At 45.9% G+C, this 17,835-nt stretch overlaps 1 protein-coding gene across 1 annotated transcript in view; it reads right to left on the bottom strand.

Moving 5' to 3' along the window:
* Positions 1 to 17,835, bottom strand: part of ZDBF2 (zinc finger DBF-type containing 2) — a 100,486-nt gene that overhangs the window by 49,553 nt on the left and 33,098 nt on the right. Inside the window, exons 4-5 of the mRNA XM_075317710.1 lie at positions 5,891 to 5,942; positions 264 to 369 (exon numbers count right to left, since the gene is read on the bottom strand). Of these exons, the coding sequence (XP_075173825.1) occupies positions 264 to 369; positions 5,891 to 5,942 (158 nt within the window). The remainder of the gene's footprint in view (positions 1 to 263; positions 370 to 5,890; positions 5,943 to 17,835) is intronic.

Here is a 17,835-nt window from a genome sequence, read left to right as displayed (position 1 = left end):
GATTTTTACAGTTTGGATCCGCTCAACACTACTAGAAATCGATATTATTCTAAGGAAAATAGTAATTATACAATACATATAGAATACACATAATCCAATTACTGGCTAAAACTTTGACATACATTATGTATTTTGTTGTCATGTAACCAAAGTAGGAGCCGTGTTCTCCGTCACACTGTACACTTTGTATAATTATTACAATACTAAAAAAAGCAGCCTCATCCTTACAATGTGCCACTGTTAAACACACGGCATCTCCTTACCTTTTCTAGGTTAATGTAATGAACTTGACAACAGCTGCAGTACCCTTGTCTGTAATGCCCTGGGGGTACACCGTTTCCTGGAAGCTCCGCGATTTGAGCATTCTCACTTGAAAAGCAAAAATGTATAAGTGACATACAAAAAAGGAAATACATTGGGTTTCACATCATTACTTACTACATTATTACTTGATTTGTAATATTTTTGGAGGTACACTGCTATTCATAGCATGCAGAGATTAATTTTTCACACATTGGCCAAACTAAAGCAACTAATCACAAAGTATACTATAGGTTTACATTTGTTTTTTTCTTCTCTTTACAATAGTACCTTATGGTTGATATTTATTCCTGTAAGCAATTATGAAGTGAAAGTTCAAGTAGTATTAACATGGTAAGGAACAAATCATCATCATACATTTTGTAATCATGATTACATATAATTACCATGCTTGGCAATAATGATGGAACAATCCAATCCATAGAGTCCAATTACTTTCAGTAACAAAATGAACTACACTGCAGCAATTCACATCAACTGTAAAGTGTTACAACCCCCTGTATATATCACTCAAGGTCTGATGGGGCTAAAATACGCAGAACTTTATCCTTTATGTCACTGGTTACTGCAATTTCAATACATCCAAAATTTGAAAGAATTTCTTTTGCAGAGAAAACAGCATTAAATTCACTTGACAAATCTATACAATCTCTTCTCAGTTTCTTGGCATAATACTTCAACATTATGGATCCATGATGTAGGTGATGAATATGTGAGATCAATAATCACTTAAATATAGCCGGATGAAAGAGGATCCAATAACACATTTGGAAGCCAACTTGTAAAGACACTCCACTGGCAAGAAACATTATCAACAGTAAGAGAATAGTCCATCCTGAAGACAAATCAAAATTAAACACCACTGATCAACATCTTGTCAGACTCATTGCATTGTAATATTGTTTTCTTCATATATTTTATAAACCTTTTATAGTTGTATATAAAGGCCATGATACTGATAATACCGTAAGGAACAGTTATAAAAGTGCAAAGAGAAAGTAAGCAGGCTGTCCACACCAGATGTATGCTTTTACTGGTCATTGAAATGAAAAAGACTGAAGACATGCTCAGACTTTCTAGAAGATCCATCTTCAGTCCTGGAGACGAGTGCTCGGGAGAGTGCCTCTTCTGCACCGATACTTTAGTGCTAAGTTGGGGACACAACACAAGAAACCTCCCTCATAAAAAAAGAAGCCCCAAATGCTAACATATTGCCCCATCACACAAAACCTTCATGATATGTTTACATGAGCTGATTTCAGACAGTCATATGAGCGCGATCAACTACATTCAAGTCAAACGGTGCTTGTATCAGCCTCTACACAGTCTGGTGAAGAATGATGGAAGTAGAACATTCACTAATAGAGCATTCTGTCTCCATATCATGTTATCAGCAGCACATCTCCAGTATACGCAGAGCAATGTGCTGTCAAATACAATTACTTTTGTTCCAGCATAAACAACCCAATAAACAAGCACCATTTTACTTTTTTCTTGGGTGATTGCTGACATGTTTATGTATATGAACTCACGACTGCACTGCTGGTATTCATAAAATGTAAATACCGCACACACATATGCCACATAAACAATGTACATTACACACACATCAGTATATAACACACTGTATGTTTACACACAATGCATGTCACACATTAATATAATACACACATCAGTACAATCATCACATGCATAGACACATAGCAACCAAACATGCATCTATACACATAGCACACAAAAACATGTAGAATCACACAGCATACATGTATATACACAAATGTATACACACACAGCCCACACAAGTATATAAACATTGCAAACACACTGGTATTTAAGACACGGCATACACATACATATATACATGTACAGTGGGTACAGAAAGTATTTAGACTCCTTTACATTTTTCACTTTGTTTCATTGCATTCATTTGGTAAATTCAAAAAAGGTATTTTTTTTCTCATTAATGGACATTCTGCACCCCATCGTGACAGAAATAAACTAGTTAAAAGAAAAAAGGTTTTGGTACCGTGTTAGCCAGTTGGAAAATGATTGATTGCTCTCAGTGAGAGAAACAAAAATAAAATTTTGTAGTTCTGATACCTTTTAATGGCTAACTAAGATAAAAATAAAATATGATGTTATAAAGCAAGCTTTCGAGACATCTCAGGTCTCTTCCTCAGGCATGGTATGACAAAATAGCTTATGGCTTAATTAATTTTCTATTTTGATAAACTAGACTTTAGGTGCAACAATATCAAAATATGTTTTTTTAACTTTACTTCTGAATTGAGGAAAGGGTGCAATTTTGACCTGTAAATTTACATTTTCTTTAATAAACTTTTTTTTAAAAATGTTTCACCCTATGTTTTGGGGGGCTAAATATTAAGAATTTTATATTTAGATTGCATTAATCATCTTGCAGGTCTTAAATTCCGTGCCACTGTATTTCCTCCATAATTACGTTCACAACCTTGTTGACAGATGGGGCTACACCTGGACTTTTATTTTATATAGAAATTACAATCTTATCCCTGGGTTCACATGACTGTAATCAAAATCATTTGTTTTATATCCAGAAAAAAAAAAACTGATGACTTTTCATGGCCATGTGTGCAACCATTTTATACATGGGCATGGCATCGATTTCTTCCTTGAACAATTTAATAAGTAACAAAAGGTCAAATTCAGTTTCCCATCTTTATAATTGTAACGCACCCCTGAAAAACACAACACATGACTGGTAACCTGTAGGTGATCTGTTTTTTACCCACCCATTGACTCAGAATGGGTGAGTCTGATCCAGAATACAGATTAGTCAATGCTGAGATTTATTTTACATGCAGACTATCAATCTGTTTGTAAAAACATTCATGTGAACAACTCTATTGTCCTGCATTGGTCATTGTGCGGTCTGCATGCGATCACTGTCCCACATATGAGCAGTACACTAACATTTAATACGTGGTTCTTTTCCTGAAGAAGCTTGTGATAGCTTTGAAATGCATTGAATAAAAACCACTTATTTCCACTGATGTATCCTGGATCTTGCCTTGGAAAGTCTTCAGCAGCAGCGCGGAGGGAACATGTCTTCTGTGTCTTTTCTGCACTATCCTAGGCACTCATGTAACCGCAGCAGCTGCTCCATTATTAAGGACATGTCTTGTTGGGTGTCACACAACTTGAAATGGTGAGTGTACCTCTTTCTGTTTTATTCCGTTTTTACCAGACAAGACCCTATTTTGCGCCTTTGCTCCTTAGTGTTCTTTTCAATGTTATGTCACGCGATCCCTGTGGCAATCGGCGCTGGCTTCACGCGCCTCTCCTTCGGACATAATTGACATCCATAGGAAGAGAAAGCTGTGGCTGCTCTGTCACCTCTTCCGGACGTCAATTACATCACAAGATGGGGACAGTGAGGCCATTGCCAATTGCCACAAAGATCATGTGACAATGTCACACGATCCCCGGAAATATCAATGCTGACACCGTTGGAACAGCGCTGCATAGCACTAAGTATAGGGGTTATGGTTTTTGATAGGGTTGTTAGAGTACTGGACAATCCCTTTAACCAGATAAATAATTTTGTAGGGATTTTTAAAGATTTTTTTTCTGGGGGGGAAGGGGGAGGGTTTCGCACCCCTTCGTCCGAGAGCCATAACATTTTTGATTTTTCTGTCAATCATGCCATATGAGAGCTTAATTTTTGCAGGAGAAGTTCTACTTTTAAATGAAACCATGAGTTTTACCATATAGTGTACTCTTGAAAAAGGCAAAATAATTCTAAGTGCAGAAAAAAATTGCAAAAAAAAAAAGTGCGATAGCATGATTGGTTTTGGGATATTTTATTCACCGTGTAAATAGTAAAATGTATATATACCGTGTATATGATAAAACAGATGTGACGCTGTGATGCCTCAGGTCTGTACAAGTTTGTAGATGCCAAACATGTATACGTTTACTTTTATCTAAGGGGTTAAACAAAATAAAGAAGTTTGTCAAAAAAAAGTGCACTTTTTACGCCATTTTCCGAGACCCGTAGCGTTCTCGTTTTTTGGGATCTGGGACTCAGTGATGGCTTATTTCTTGCCTCTTGAACTGCCGTTTTTAACGGTACCATTTTTGCGCAGAAGCACCGTCTTGATCGCATGTTATCACATTTTGCACAAAATTTGCAGCGACCAAAAAAAAATGTAATTTTGGCGTTTGGATTTTTTTTACGCTACGCCGTTTACTGATCGGATTAATTGATTTTATATTTTGATAGATCGGATGTTTCTGAATGCGGCGATACAAAAATGTATATTTTTTTTTATTTTTTAACCCTTCAATTTTTATAATGGGGCGAATGTGGGGCGATTTGAACTTTTAGGTTTTTTAAAATATACATATACATACATACATACATACATACATACATATATATATATACATACATATACACACACACATCATATATACATACATACACACGCTGCGACATTGCTATGATTTATCGTCGGAGTCACGGTGTTTGTGACGCACATCCGGCGTCGTTAGCGGCATCGCAGCTTGTAACACGTACGAGCGACCTTAAAACGATTGTAAAAGAGACAAAAATCGTTTGTTTTGGAGAGGTCGTCCAAACACCAAAAATCGTTGTCTCGTACGTAGCGATGTTGTTCCTCGTTTCTGCAGCAGCACACATCGCTATGTGTGACACCGCAGGAGCAACGAACACCTCCTTACCTGCCTCCACCGTAAATGCGGAAGGAGGTGGGCGGGATGTTACGTGCCGCTCATCTCCGCCCCTCCGCTTCTATTGGCCGGCTGCTTAGTGATACCGCAGTGACGTCGCTATGACGCCGAATGCACCTCCCCGTTGAGGGAGGGATTGTTCGGCGGTCACAGCAACGTCACTGACAAGGTATGTGTGTGTGACGCTGCCGTAGCGATAATGTTCGCTATGGCAGCGATCACCACATATCGCTGGAACGACGGGGGTGGGTGCTATCGTGCTCGATATCGCTAGCGATGTCGCAGCGTGTAAAGTACCCTTTACTCTCCTGTTACAAACAGCCCTCTGCCAGGTGTAAGAGGAAGTGACTCATGATAGCTACAGGAGTCATCACATGACCCTGTGCTACCATGATAACCATCGGATTAACGTGATCACATCACGTGACCTCCAATGGAGCCGGCTAAGTGACATTTTCATAGCGCACTATCAGGGGTTAACAGGCCCGAGTGGGTAGCGAATCCACTCATGCTTGATAGCCACACATGTCAGCTGTTCAAATCAGCTGACATGTGCAGCGATGGCTGCCTGCTGCTGGCAGCAGCAGGAAGGCATTAACCTGACATGATCCATGACGTACCCAGTATGTCATGTGTCGTGAAGAGGATAAGTATCGATAGGGAAATTACATTTTATCAGTGGTAAAATATTGTGCAGTTAACCATGTATTAAAGAGGTACCGGGTATACATTGTAAAAAGCATGAAAATGTGAATAATTTATCAATGGATAATATACAGACAGTAAAATTATATGTTAAATATGCATGTACAAAGCTAAATTATTAGGCCCTTACCTGCTGCTGCTCTCCACCTTAATATAACTTGCTTCTCCTTTCCTATCGACATCTACAAAAGAAGCACATACAGAGGCATTGTAAGAGGCGTCATAGAATTATACCAAGTAAAAATAGAATGGGAGATACTGTTGCTCCTGATCGCATCTTTTTTCCGTTTTACATGCAAAGAACCGTACTAATCGCAATTTCCATCTTTAATGGGACTCGCAGAAGCAACTCTCCTGTTTACCTGGTGAAACGTTTGCCTCAATTAAGTATTTAGACATCAAAATGGAAACAAGCTGAGGAGGATCACTGAGGATAGAAGATCCCTGATTGTATCAAAAGACGATCCAATACCATTCAAGATACAAACTTTAATAGGTGTGAAGAAATATTAGTGGCAACCGTGAAGAAATACATTCAGGGTATGTTCACCCGCAGCAGAGGTGTGACCAATCCATTCATCAGAAATTATGTATTTGCTGTAGAAATCACACTATTCAGATAAATAATGCCTGCACCAAATCCACCTTCTGTAAACATACTCTTAAGGAAAATGCATAGGATTGCCACAAAATAACGTATTTTCCGGACCATAAGATGCACCCTGGTTTTAGAGGATGAAAATAAAATTTTAAGCAAAAAATTTGGTCATGACACATGGTTATGGGGCGAGGATCTGCTGCTGAAACTGTTATGGGGGTAATGTCCCCAAATTCTCTATTAAGGTACCCCATCCCGGTAATGATCCTCCTGTCTTGTATATGATCACCATCCTTGTATGTCCCTCATCCTGGTATGTGCCCACATCCAGGTACCGTATATGCCCCCATCCAGGTATATGACCACATCCTGATATGTGGCCCATATCCTGTGGCACACAAAAAAATAAACATTTATACTCACTTTTCCTCGCTCCACGCAGCATTGCTCGTCTTCACGTCTGTGCCAGCAGCAGCGCTACTGACCTGTGTGGAGCCGTGTGCGCACTGCTCACTACACACATCAGCGGGCAGGCAGAGAGGAGGTCATCGCAATGCTGCAGGGATCTGTGACCGATGAGTATACCGTACTTAGTCACTGCCCCCGGCGCTGATGATGATGCGCGGGGGGGCGGCAGTGAATATAGCCACACGATCACTGCAGGCTGTAGTTGTCAGGGATGATCACGCAGGCCGTCTGTTTAGTATGTGCGCATCCCCCACCCATCATCCCGTCCACCTGTCAGCGCTGAGAGATGATGGGCGGGAGGATACAGTGCATGTGAAAAGAGATAATGAGCAGGCCCACGTGGTCACGGTAGGCGCTGCTACAGCCTGCTCCTGCCTCTGATGACCCGCTCCACCGCAGCACCCTCATTCCCCACAGCCATCGGACTATAAGACGCACCCCCCACTTTCTCCCAAACGTTTTTATAGTCCAAACAATATGGTACATACAGAAACCAGCAAAAAAAATGAGATTTGTAAATTCTAATGTATAAGCCAGGTTTCTTTAGGCTTCTAGGAAACTCATTCTACTTGAATGTTTTTTTTCTCTGTGTTTTTAGTGTTTGTACACCAGAAGCATAGGTGTGTCCTTCTACAAGTAGGTACTGTAATGGCTTACTAGCAGCGGAGGCCATATCCAACAAATTGCAGTTTAACACCTTCAGTGTTTTTATTTTTCCATCTTTATAACAGAAGGAGAGTGTTTTTTGCGGGACGAGTTGCACTTGTAAATGACACCACTCAATCTGACACAAAGAAGTGGAAAACAGTGTGTGTGTGTGTGTGTGTGTGTGTGTGTGTGTGTGTTTGTGTGTAGACTTGTGTACCATGTTCACTATATGGTAAAACTGACCTTGCAATATGATTCCCTTGGTCAGTACGAGTACAGAGATACCAAACATATATAATTTACTTTTCATTTTTAAAGTGAAGAAAAAAAAATGTTACTTAATTGTCGCCATTTTTCTTTCTAAACCCGTAACGGTCAGATTAATTTACCGTATTTTTCGGACCATAAGACGCACTTTTTCCCCCCCAAATGTTGGGGGAAAGTGGGGGGTGCGTCTTATGGTCTGACTATACGGCTGCGGGGAATGAGGGTGCCGCGGTGCAGCGGGTCATCGGCGGCACGAGCAGGCTGTAACAGCCTGCCGTGACCACGTGGGCCCGCTCATTACATATGCACGCCCATCCTCCCGCCCATCATCTCTCAGCGAAACCGGCGCTGACAGGTGGGCGGGGTGATGGGCGGGGGGGGCGGGTGCGTGCATAATTAGCAGCCGGCCGTGATCACCCCTGGCAACTACAGCCTGGAGTGATCATGTGCGGCTGTATTCACTGCCCCCCGTGCATCATTATCAGCGCGGGGTGCAGTGAATCAGTGCACTCACCCGTCACCGTGTGTGGAGCCGCCCCCCTGCAGCATCGCGTCTTCCTGTCTGTGCCGGCGGTCAGCTGATCTGGACACTAGCGGCGCGCACCGCGATGACGTCATCGCTGTGCGCGCCGCTAGTATCCACCAGAATCGATCAGCTTACCACCGGCACAGACAGGAAGACGCGATGCTGCAGACACCAGTGACGGCTCCACACAGCGGCGCTGCAGCTGAGACAGAGATCGGTGCTTCAGGGAGTGAGGAAGGGTAAGTATAAACGTTTATTTTTTTTTCCTGTGCCACAGGATACACGCCATTTACCAGGATGGGGGCATTTCATGAGCAGGATGGATGGGGGCATTTCATGAGCAGGATGGATGGGGGCATTTCATGAGCAGGATGGATGGGGGCATTTCATGAGCAGGATGGATGGGGGCATATCATGAGCAGGATGTATGGGGGCATATCATGAGCAGGATGTATGGGGGCATTTCATGAGCAGGATGTATGGGGGCATTTCATGAGCAGGATGGATGGGGGCATTTCATGAGCAGGATGGATGGGGGCATATCATGAGCAGGATGTATGGGGGCATATCATGAGCAGGATGGATGGGGGCATTTCATGAGCAGGATGGATGGGGGCATTTCATGAGCAGGATGGATGGGGGCATTTCATGAGCAGGATGGATGGGGGCATTTCATGAGCAGGATGGATGGGGGCATTTCATGAGCAGGATGGATGGGGGCATATCTTGAGCAGGATGGATGGGGGCATATCATGAGCAGGATGGATGGGGGCATTTCATGAGCAGGATGGATGGGGGCATATCTTGAGCAGGATGGATGGGGGTATATCATGAGCAGGATGGATGGGGGCATATCATGAGCAGGATGGATGGGGGCATATCATGAGCAGGATGGATGGGGGCATATCATGAGCAGGATGGATGGGGGGTATATTATTAGCAGGATGGGGGGTATATGAGCAGGATCATATACAAGGCAGGAGGATCCTTATCAGAATGGGGTACCTTAGTAGAGAATTTGGGGACATTACCCCCATAACAGTGTCAGCAGCAGATCCTCGCCCCATAACAGTGTCATGACCATATTTTTTGGTTAAAATTTTATTTTCCTATTTTCCTCCTCTAAAACCAGGGTGCGTCTTATGGTCAGGTGCGTCTTATAGTCCGAAAAATACGGTACTTCATATTCTGATAGATCAGAAATTTATGAATGCGACAATACCAAACAGGTGTTTTTTTTATATGTTTTACTTTTAATGGGTGAAAAGGGGGGTGATTTGAACTCGTGTTTTTATATTTTGCTGATGAAATCAGCCTGCAGAGAAAGATGCGGGCTCAGTGTGTGAGACTGCATCAAAAGCAGGTACACAGCCATTAAAGTGTTAAAAATAAATAAATAAATAATCCACTAAAATAATAAATACATACTGCTACAAAAAATGTCAACAAACTCCATGACAATCGATGTGGATGTTGACCCTTTCAAGGGAATCTGACACCAAGTATTGCCACCCAAACTGAGAGATGCAGAGTGTACCACTTACTGGGCTGCTTGCTGTAGTTTGAATTAAATCAGTTTTTTCAACAGCAGATTATCACTAGAGGACTAAAGGTGGTGTCACACAACGACATTGCTGCTAAGTCACCATTTTCTGTGACGTAGCAGCGACGTCCCGTCGCTGTCGCTGTGTGACATCCAGCAACGAGCTGGCCCCTGCTGTGAGGTCGCCGCTCGTTGCTGAATGTCCAGCTTCATTTTTTGCTCGTCGCTCTCCCGCTGTGAAGCACACATCGCTGTGTGTGACAGCGAGAGAGCGACGAACTGAAGCGAGCAGGGAGCCGGCTTCTGGCAGCCTGCGGTAAGCTGTAACCAAGGTAAATATCGGGTAACCAAGGGAAGCCCTTTCCTTGGTTACCCGATATTTACCTTAATTACTAGCGTCCGCCGCTCTCACGCTGCCAGTGCCGGCTCCCTGCTCTCTGCACGCGTAGCCGGAGTACACATCGGGTAATTAACCTGATGTGCACTCTGGCTAGGAGAGCAGGGAGCCGGCACTGGCAGCGTGAGAGCGGCAGATGCTAGTAATTAAGGTAAATATCAGGTAACCAAGAGAAGTGCTTTCCTTGGTTACCCGATATTTATCTTAGTTACCAAGCGCTTCCACGCGTCGCTGGTGGCTGGTCACTGGTGAGATCTGCCTGTTTGACAGCTCACCAGCGACCATGTAACGACGCAGCAGCGATCCTGATAAGGTCAGGTTGCCCGTCGTGATCGCTGCTGCGTCGCTATGTGTGACCCCAGCTTAAACCTGCAGCCACATAGTCCTCCACACTCATCAGCTCTGTATAACATCACTGATTTCTGCCATTGCACAGTGTACACATAAAGCAGTCAATACGTGATGTGGCCGGGGCTATACAGAGCTCAGCATTCAGACAATTGGTCAATCTATCTAGAGAAGAGAAAAAAAAAAGAATTTATCAAAACTCAATCAGCCAAGTAAGTGACATCACTGGAATCAGCATCCCTGCCCCATATCATGGTGCCCTCGTATTACATTGCAAAAAGCTGGTGACAGATTCCCTTTAAGATTCTTCTGCTCTTTATTACTAATCCACTGACATCTGAAGTGAAGCCAATATATTGGGAATAAAGGAATACTTTTTTTTAGTATTTCACACAAAATAGAGCCTATGACAACATAAGGACAGTATATTATAAACTATTTACTAACACATTAGTAGTAAGGCAGTACAGCAAAACAGTACAGAGCAAGTAACACAATGATCCCTAATCTTTTGTAAACCATCTCAACTTTAACCCCTTCAGCCCCCGGGCACTTTCCGTTTTTGCGTTTTTGTTTTTTGCTCCTTTTCTTCCAAGAGCCGTAACTTTTTTATTATTCCGTCAATCTTGCCATATGAGGGCTTGTTTTTTGCGGGACGAGTTGTACTTTTAAATGAAATCATAAGTTTTACCATATAGTGTACTGGAAAACGGCAAAAAAATTCCAAGTGCGGAAAAATTGCAAAAAAAGTGGGATCGTACAATAGTTTTTGGGATATTTTATTCACGGTGTTCACTATATGGTAAAACTGATGTCTGGGTGTGATGCCTCAGGTCGGTGCGAGTTTGTAGACACCAAACATGTATAGGTTTACTTGTATCTAAGGGGTTAAAAAAAATTCACAAGTTTGTCCAATAAAAGTGGCGCACGTTTTGCGCCATTTTCCGAAACACGTAGAGTTCTTATTTTTTGGGATCAATGGCTCAGTGATGGCTTATTTTTTGCGTCTCGAGCTGACGTTTATAATGGTACCATTTTTGCACAGATGCTACGTTTTGATCGCCTGTTATTGCATTTTGCGCAAAACTTGCGGCGACCAAAAAACGTAATTTTGGCGTTTGGAATTTTTTTGCCACTACGCCGTTTACCAATCAGAATAATTGATTTTATATTTTGATAGATCGGGCATTTCTGAACGCGGCGATACCAAATATGTGTATATTTATTTATTTTTTAACCCTTTAATTTTCAATGGGGGGAAAGGGGGGTGATTTGAACTTTTAGGTTTTTTGTTTTTTTTTTTATTTTTTAAAACTTTTTTTTTTACTTTTTTTTTTTATTTTACTAGTCCCCCTAGGGGGCTATAGCAATCAGCAATCCGATCGCTGATCGCTATCTGCTGATCACAGCAATACCGCTGTAATCAGCAGATTCACTCACTTTGGTTTTCCCTCTGCTCTCGGCCGAGGGAAAATGAAAGTGAAAGATCATAGCAGCAGGCGTCATCACATGACCCTGTGCTACGATGGCAACCACCGATAGTCACGTGATAACACACGTGACTTCCGGTGGGGGCGGCGGTAAGTAACAAACATGGCCGCGCGCATTTAAATCTTGCTGCCAGACTTTGGCAGCAAGATTTAAGGGGTTAATGGCCGCGGGTGGAAGCGATTCCACCCGCGGCTAGCAGGCACACATGTCAGCTGTTGAAAACAGCTGATATGTGTGCCGATCCACGCCGCCTGCCCGCAGCAGGGGGCGGGGCTTAACGGGACACGATCTATGACGGATAGATCCGTCCAAGGTCGTGAAGGGGTTAAGGAATGGTTGTAAGCTCAGTATAACTTTAAAAATGAAAGACAAAATGCCGGCATGAAGCAAGGAAGGACTGCTGTGGAACACACAAGGACCTGCTGGGAGCGCCCGTTGTGAATTGCAGGAGGTCCTGGGAGCGATGCAGATGTGCAGGATCTGGTAAGTACAATTCTGCTGGGGGGAGGCTGCCTTTTTTGGGGGTGTAAACCTACTCCCAACTCCTATTTCCCCAAAAATAAGCCCTACCCGAAAATAAACCCTAGCACATTTTTGGTGCAAAAAATAATGTAAGACATTGACTGATATTTAACCCCTTCACGACCGGCCGATTTTTCGCTTTCCGTTTTTTTTTTCGCCATTCTTTTTCTGGAGAGACGTAACTTTTTTATTTTTTAGTCAATATGGTCATGTGAGGGCTCATTTCTTGCGGAACGAGCTGTACTTTTAAATGAAACCATAAGTGTTACCATATGTTGTACTGGACAACGGCAAAAAAATTCCAAATGCAGAAAATTGCAGAATTTTGTTTACTTACCGTAAATTCTTTTTCTTATAGTTCCGTATTGGGAGACCCAGACATTGTGTGTCCTCCGGAGGCAGAAGCTATACACCCAAAGTACTACACTCAAAAGTGTAGCTCCTCCCTCTGAGCTTATACACCCCCTGGAGAACCAGATCTAGCCAGTTTAGTGCAAAAGCTGAAGGAGAATAGCCACCCACAAGTAAAAACAGAGCAAGAACCGGAATAACCGGAGACTCTGTCCACGACAACAGCCGGTGATAACACGCGGAACAAGAAACTGCCAACAGGCAACAGGGAGGGAGCTGGGTCTCCCAATACGGAACTATAAGAAAAAGAATTTACGGTAAGTAAACAAAATTCTCTTTTTCTTTATCGCTCCTATGGGAGACCCAGACATTGGGACGTCTCAAAGCAGTCCATGGGTGGGAATAAACAGAAAAACTAAGAAGTAGGCGGAGCCTAACTTCACAAATGGGCGACAGCCGCCTGAAGGATGCGTCTGCCCAAGCTCGCATCTGCCGAAGCATGAGCATGCACTTGGTAGTGCTTTGAAGAGGTATGCAGGCTAGTCCAAGTGGCCGCCTGACAGACTTGCTGAGCCGTAGCCTGGTGCCTGAAAGCCCAAGAGGCACCGACAGCTCTGGTCGAGTGTGCCTTGATCCCCGGCGGGGGAGGCACCTGAGAACACTGGTAGGCATCCGAAATGGTCGACCTAATCCAACGGGCTAAGGTCGGCTTAGAAGCAGAGAGGCCCTTACGCCGACCTGTGGTTAGCACAAAAAGAGAGGTGCAGCGGTGCGAGACACATAGATCCGGAGAGCACGCACCAGATCTAGAGTATGCAACGCTTTTTCAAAGCGATGAACAGGAGCCGGACAAAAGGAAAGTAGGGTAATGTCCTGGTTAAGGTGGAAAGGAGAAACCACCTTAGGGAGAAAGTCCGGAGTCGGACGGAGAACCACCTTGTCTTGATGAAAAACCAAAAAAGGTGACTCCGAAGAGAGTGCAGCCAAATCAGAGACTCTCCTGAGGGAAGTTATGGCCACTAGAAAGACCACTTTCTGTGAAAGACGAAACAAAGAAACCTCCTTAAGAGGCTCAAAGGGGGGTTTCTGCAAAACCGTGAGAACCAAATGGAGGTCCCAGGGATCCAAGGGCCGCCGGTAAGGTGGAATGATGTGAGACGCGCCCTGCATGAAGGTGCGGACCTGAGCCAGCCGGGCGATACGCCGCTGGAACAGCACTGACAGAGCCGAGACTTGTCCCTTGAGAGAGTTGAGGGACAGTCCCAGCTGCAGACCGGACTGTAGAAAGGACAGAAGGGTCGGCAAGGAAAAAGGCCAAGGAGGATGGCCGGAAGAGCGACACCAGGACAGGAAAAGTTTCCAAGTCCTGTGATAGATCTTGGCAGAGGAAGACTTACGGGCCCGAGTCATAGTGGAGATGACTTCCGGAGGAATACCAGAAGCCGTCAAGATCCAGGACTCAAGAGCCACGCCGTCAATCTGAGAGCCGCAGAATTCTGGCGGAAAAACGGACCTTGTGAGAGAAGGTCTGGACGGTCCGGAAGATGCCACGGCACCTCTACGGACAGATGGAGCAGGTCTGGGTACCAAGCTCGCCTGGGCCAGTCCGGAGCAATGAGGATGACTCGACGGCCCTCCATTCTGATCTTGCGCAGAACTCTGGGCAAGAGAGCTAGAGGGGGAAACACGTAGGACAGACAAAACTGGGACCAGTCTTGAACCAGAGCATCCGCGGCGAATGCCTGAGGATCGTGGGAGCGAGCTACGTAAACCGGAACCTTGTTGTTGTGACGGGATGCCATTAGGTCCACGTCTGGAGTGCCCCACTTGCGGCAGATTGACTGAAACACTGCCGGATGCAGGGACCACTCGCCACTGTCCACGGTTTGACGGCTGAGATAATCTGCCTCCCAGTTTTCCACGCCTGGGATGTGGACTGCGGATATGGTGGACTTGGAGTCCTCTGCCCATTGAAGGATGCGTTGTACCTCCAACATTGCCAGGCGGCTGCGTGTCCCGCCTTGGTGATTGATGTAGGCAACCGCTGTCGCGTTGTCTGACTGGACTCGGATGTGCTTGCCCGCCAATAGGTGGTGAAAAGCTAGGAGAGCCAGGAGCACGGCTCTGGTTTCCAGCACATTGATCGAGAGGGCTGACTCGGACGGAGTCCAAGTGCCCTGTGCTCGGTGGTGGAGACATACCGCTCCCCAGCCGGATAGACTGGCATCCGTGGTGAGGATCACCCAGGACGGGGCCAGGAAGGAGCGTCCCTGAGACAGAGAGAGGGGCCGAAGCCACGACTGAAGAGAGCTCCTGGTCTGTGGCGACAGAGCCACTAACCTGTGCAAGGAGGAAGGCCGCTTGTCCCAACAGCGGAGAATGTCCAGCTGCAGTGGACGCAGATGGAACTGGGCAAAGGGAACAGCCTCCATTGACGCCACCATCTGACCCAGCACCTGCATCAGGTGCCTGATGGAATAACGGCGGGGCATCAGCAGAGAGCGCACTGCCAGTTGGAGGGACTGCTGTTTGATTAAGGGCAACTTCACAAGTGCCGGCAGAGTCTCGAACTGCATCCCTAGGTACGTGAGCCTCTGGGTCGGAGTCAGAGTGGATTTGGGCAGATTGACAAGCCACCCGAATTGGGCTAGAGTGGCGAGAGTGAGCGAGACACTCCGCTGACAGTCTGCGCTGGATGAAGCCTTGACTAGAAGGTCGTCCAGGTAAGGAATCACTGCCAACCCCTGGAGGTGCAGAACCGCAACCACTGCTGCCATGACCTTGGTGAATACCCGAGGGGCCGTGGCTAACCCGAAGGGAAGAGCCACGAATTGGAAATGTTCCTCTCCGATTGCAAAACGTAGCCAACGCTGGTGTGAAACTGCAATTAGCACATGGAGATAGGCATCTCTGATGTCGATGGATGCCAGGAAATCCCCTTGGGTCATTGAGGCAATGACTGACCGCAGAGACTCCATGCGAAAATGCCGCACCTGAACATGCTTGTTGAGAAGCTTGAGATCCAGGATGGGCCGGAAGGAACCGTCCTTTTTGGGGACTAGGAAGAGATTTGAGTAGAAACCTCTGAACCGTTCCCGGGCGGGAGCCGGTACAATTACTCCATTGGCCTGCGAGAAGGCGGCGGCCTTGGAGCAGGGGGGAGTCGACAGAAAAAAATCTGTCTGGCGGGTTGGAAGAGAATTCTATCCTGTAGCCGTGGGAGATGATATCCCGCACCCACTGATCGGAGACGTGTTGAAACCACGCGTCGCCAAAGTGGGAGAGCCTGCCACCGACTAAGGACGTTGCTGGCGGGAACAGATAGTCAAGAGGAGGCTGCCTTAGTGGCAGCAGCTCCTGCGGTCTTCTGTGGACGCGCTTTTGTGCACCAGTTGGATTTTTGGTCCTTGGCTGAGTTAGTGGACGAGGCCGAGGGCTTAGAGGACGACCAGTTGGAGGAACGAAAGGAACGAAACCTCGACTGATTCCTACCCTGGACAGGTTTCCTGGTTTTGGTTTGTGGCATGGAAGTACTCTTCCCGCCAGTAGCTTCCTTAATAATTTCATCCAGCTGTTCACCGAACAGCCTGGACCCAGCAAAAGGGAGTCCAGCAAGGTACTTCTTTGAAGACGCATCTGCCTTCCACTCTCGAAGCCACAAGATCCTGCGGATAGCGAGGGAATTAGCCGAAGCCACCGCAGTGCGGTGAGAAGCCTCCAGCATGGCAGACATGGCATAGGATGAAAAAGCTGAAGCTTGGGAAGTTAAGGTATCCATTTCGGGCATAGATTCCCTGGCGAGGGAATGCATCTCCTCTAGAGAAGCAGAGATGGCTTTGAGAGCCCACACTGTTGCAAAAGTTGGGGAGAACGAGGCCCCTGCCGCCTCATATACTGATTTGGCCAGAAGGTCAACCTGGCGGTCAGTGCAATCCTTAAGAGAGGTGCCATCAGCCACTGATACAACGGTCCGGGCTGAGAGTCTAGACACTGGGGGGTCTACCTTTGGTGAATGAGCCCACTCCTTGACCACCTCAGGTGGAAAGGGAAAACGGTCATCAGAACCACGCTTTGGGAAGCGTTTGTCAGGACAGGCCCTAGGCTTGGTCACAGCGGCCCGAAAACTGGAGTGGTTAAAGAACACACTCTTTGTCCTCTTAGGCGAGGTAAACTGGTGCTTTTCTGCCAGAGAGGGTTGCTCCTCTGATACTGGCGGATTGAGATCCAGTACAGAATTAATGGACGCAATCAAATCACTAACATCTGAGTCACTTTCGGACAGATCAATGGGGCACATGGAGTTAGCCTCCGAGCCCCCTGTAAAGGCATCCTCCTCGTCCTGCGAGTCAGCTTCTGAAAAAGAGCCGCGGGACGAGGAAGGAGAGGGAGCCCTGCGTCTCCTCTTAGGAGGACGGGGTCTGGGACCAGATGATGAATCCTCTGTGAGCTCCGGTCCTGAGAGAGCCCTAGCAGCAGAGGCACCCTGTGAAGGGGGCTGATGCATGTTCAGCAAAGTCCTGGACAGCTGTCCCATGGAGTCGGCAAAAGACTGGGAGATAGACCTAGAAAAGGATTCTACCCAAGCCGGGGGTTCAGCCACAGGAGCCGGAGCAGCCTGAGAAACCACTGGGGGTGCGATTCCAGGCTGAGGCATCGTCAGGTTAGAGCAGGCATCACAATGTGGATAGGTGCTCGGTTCAGGCAGTAGGAGCTTACATGCAGTGCATACTGAATACAGCTTTGGAGCCTTGCTCCTCATGTGAGACATGCTGCTGGAGTGGGGGCTCTGCCAGAATGACCCCCAGAGAGTATATACAGAGGTCCACAACCAGAGGTTGTGGCTTACCAGACCGCTGGAGCGGTGTTGTGTGCCCTCCAGATCCCGAAGCCCGGACCCCCAAGCACCTCAGCAGGGA

The sequence above is a fragment of the Anomaloglossus baeobatrachus genome, chromosome 7 (genome assembly GCF_048569485.1).
Source record: "Anomaloglossus baeobatrachus isolate aAnoBae1 chromosome 7, aAnoBae1.hap1, whole genome shotgun sequence".
Lineage (NCBI taxonomy): Eukaryota > Metazoa > Chordata > Amphibia > Anura > Aromobatidae > Anomaloglossus > Anomaloglossus baeobatrachus.
The sequence above is the reverse complement of the archived record's forward strand: the minus strand, read 5'-3'. Positions and strand labels throughout refer to the sequence as shown.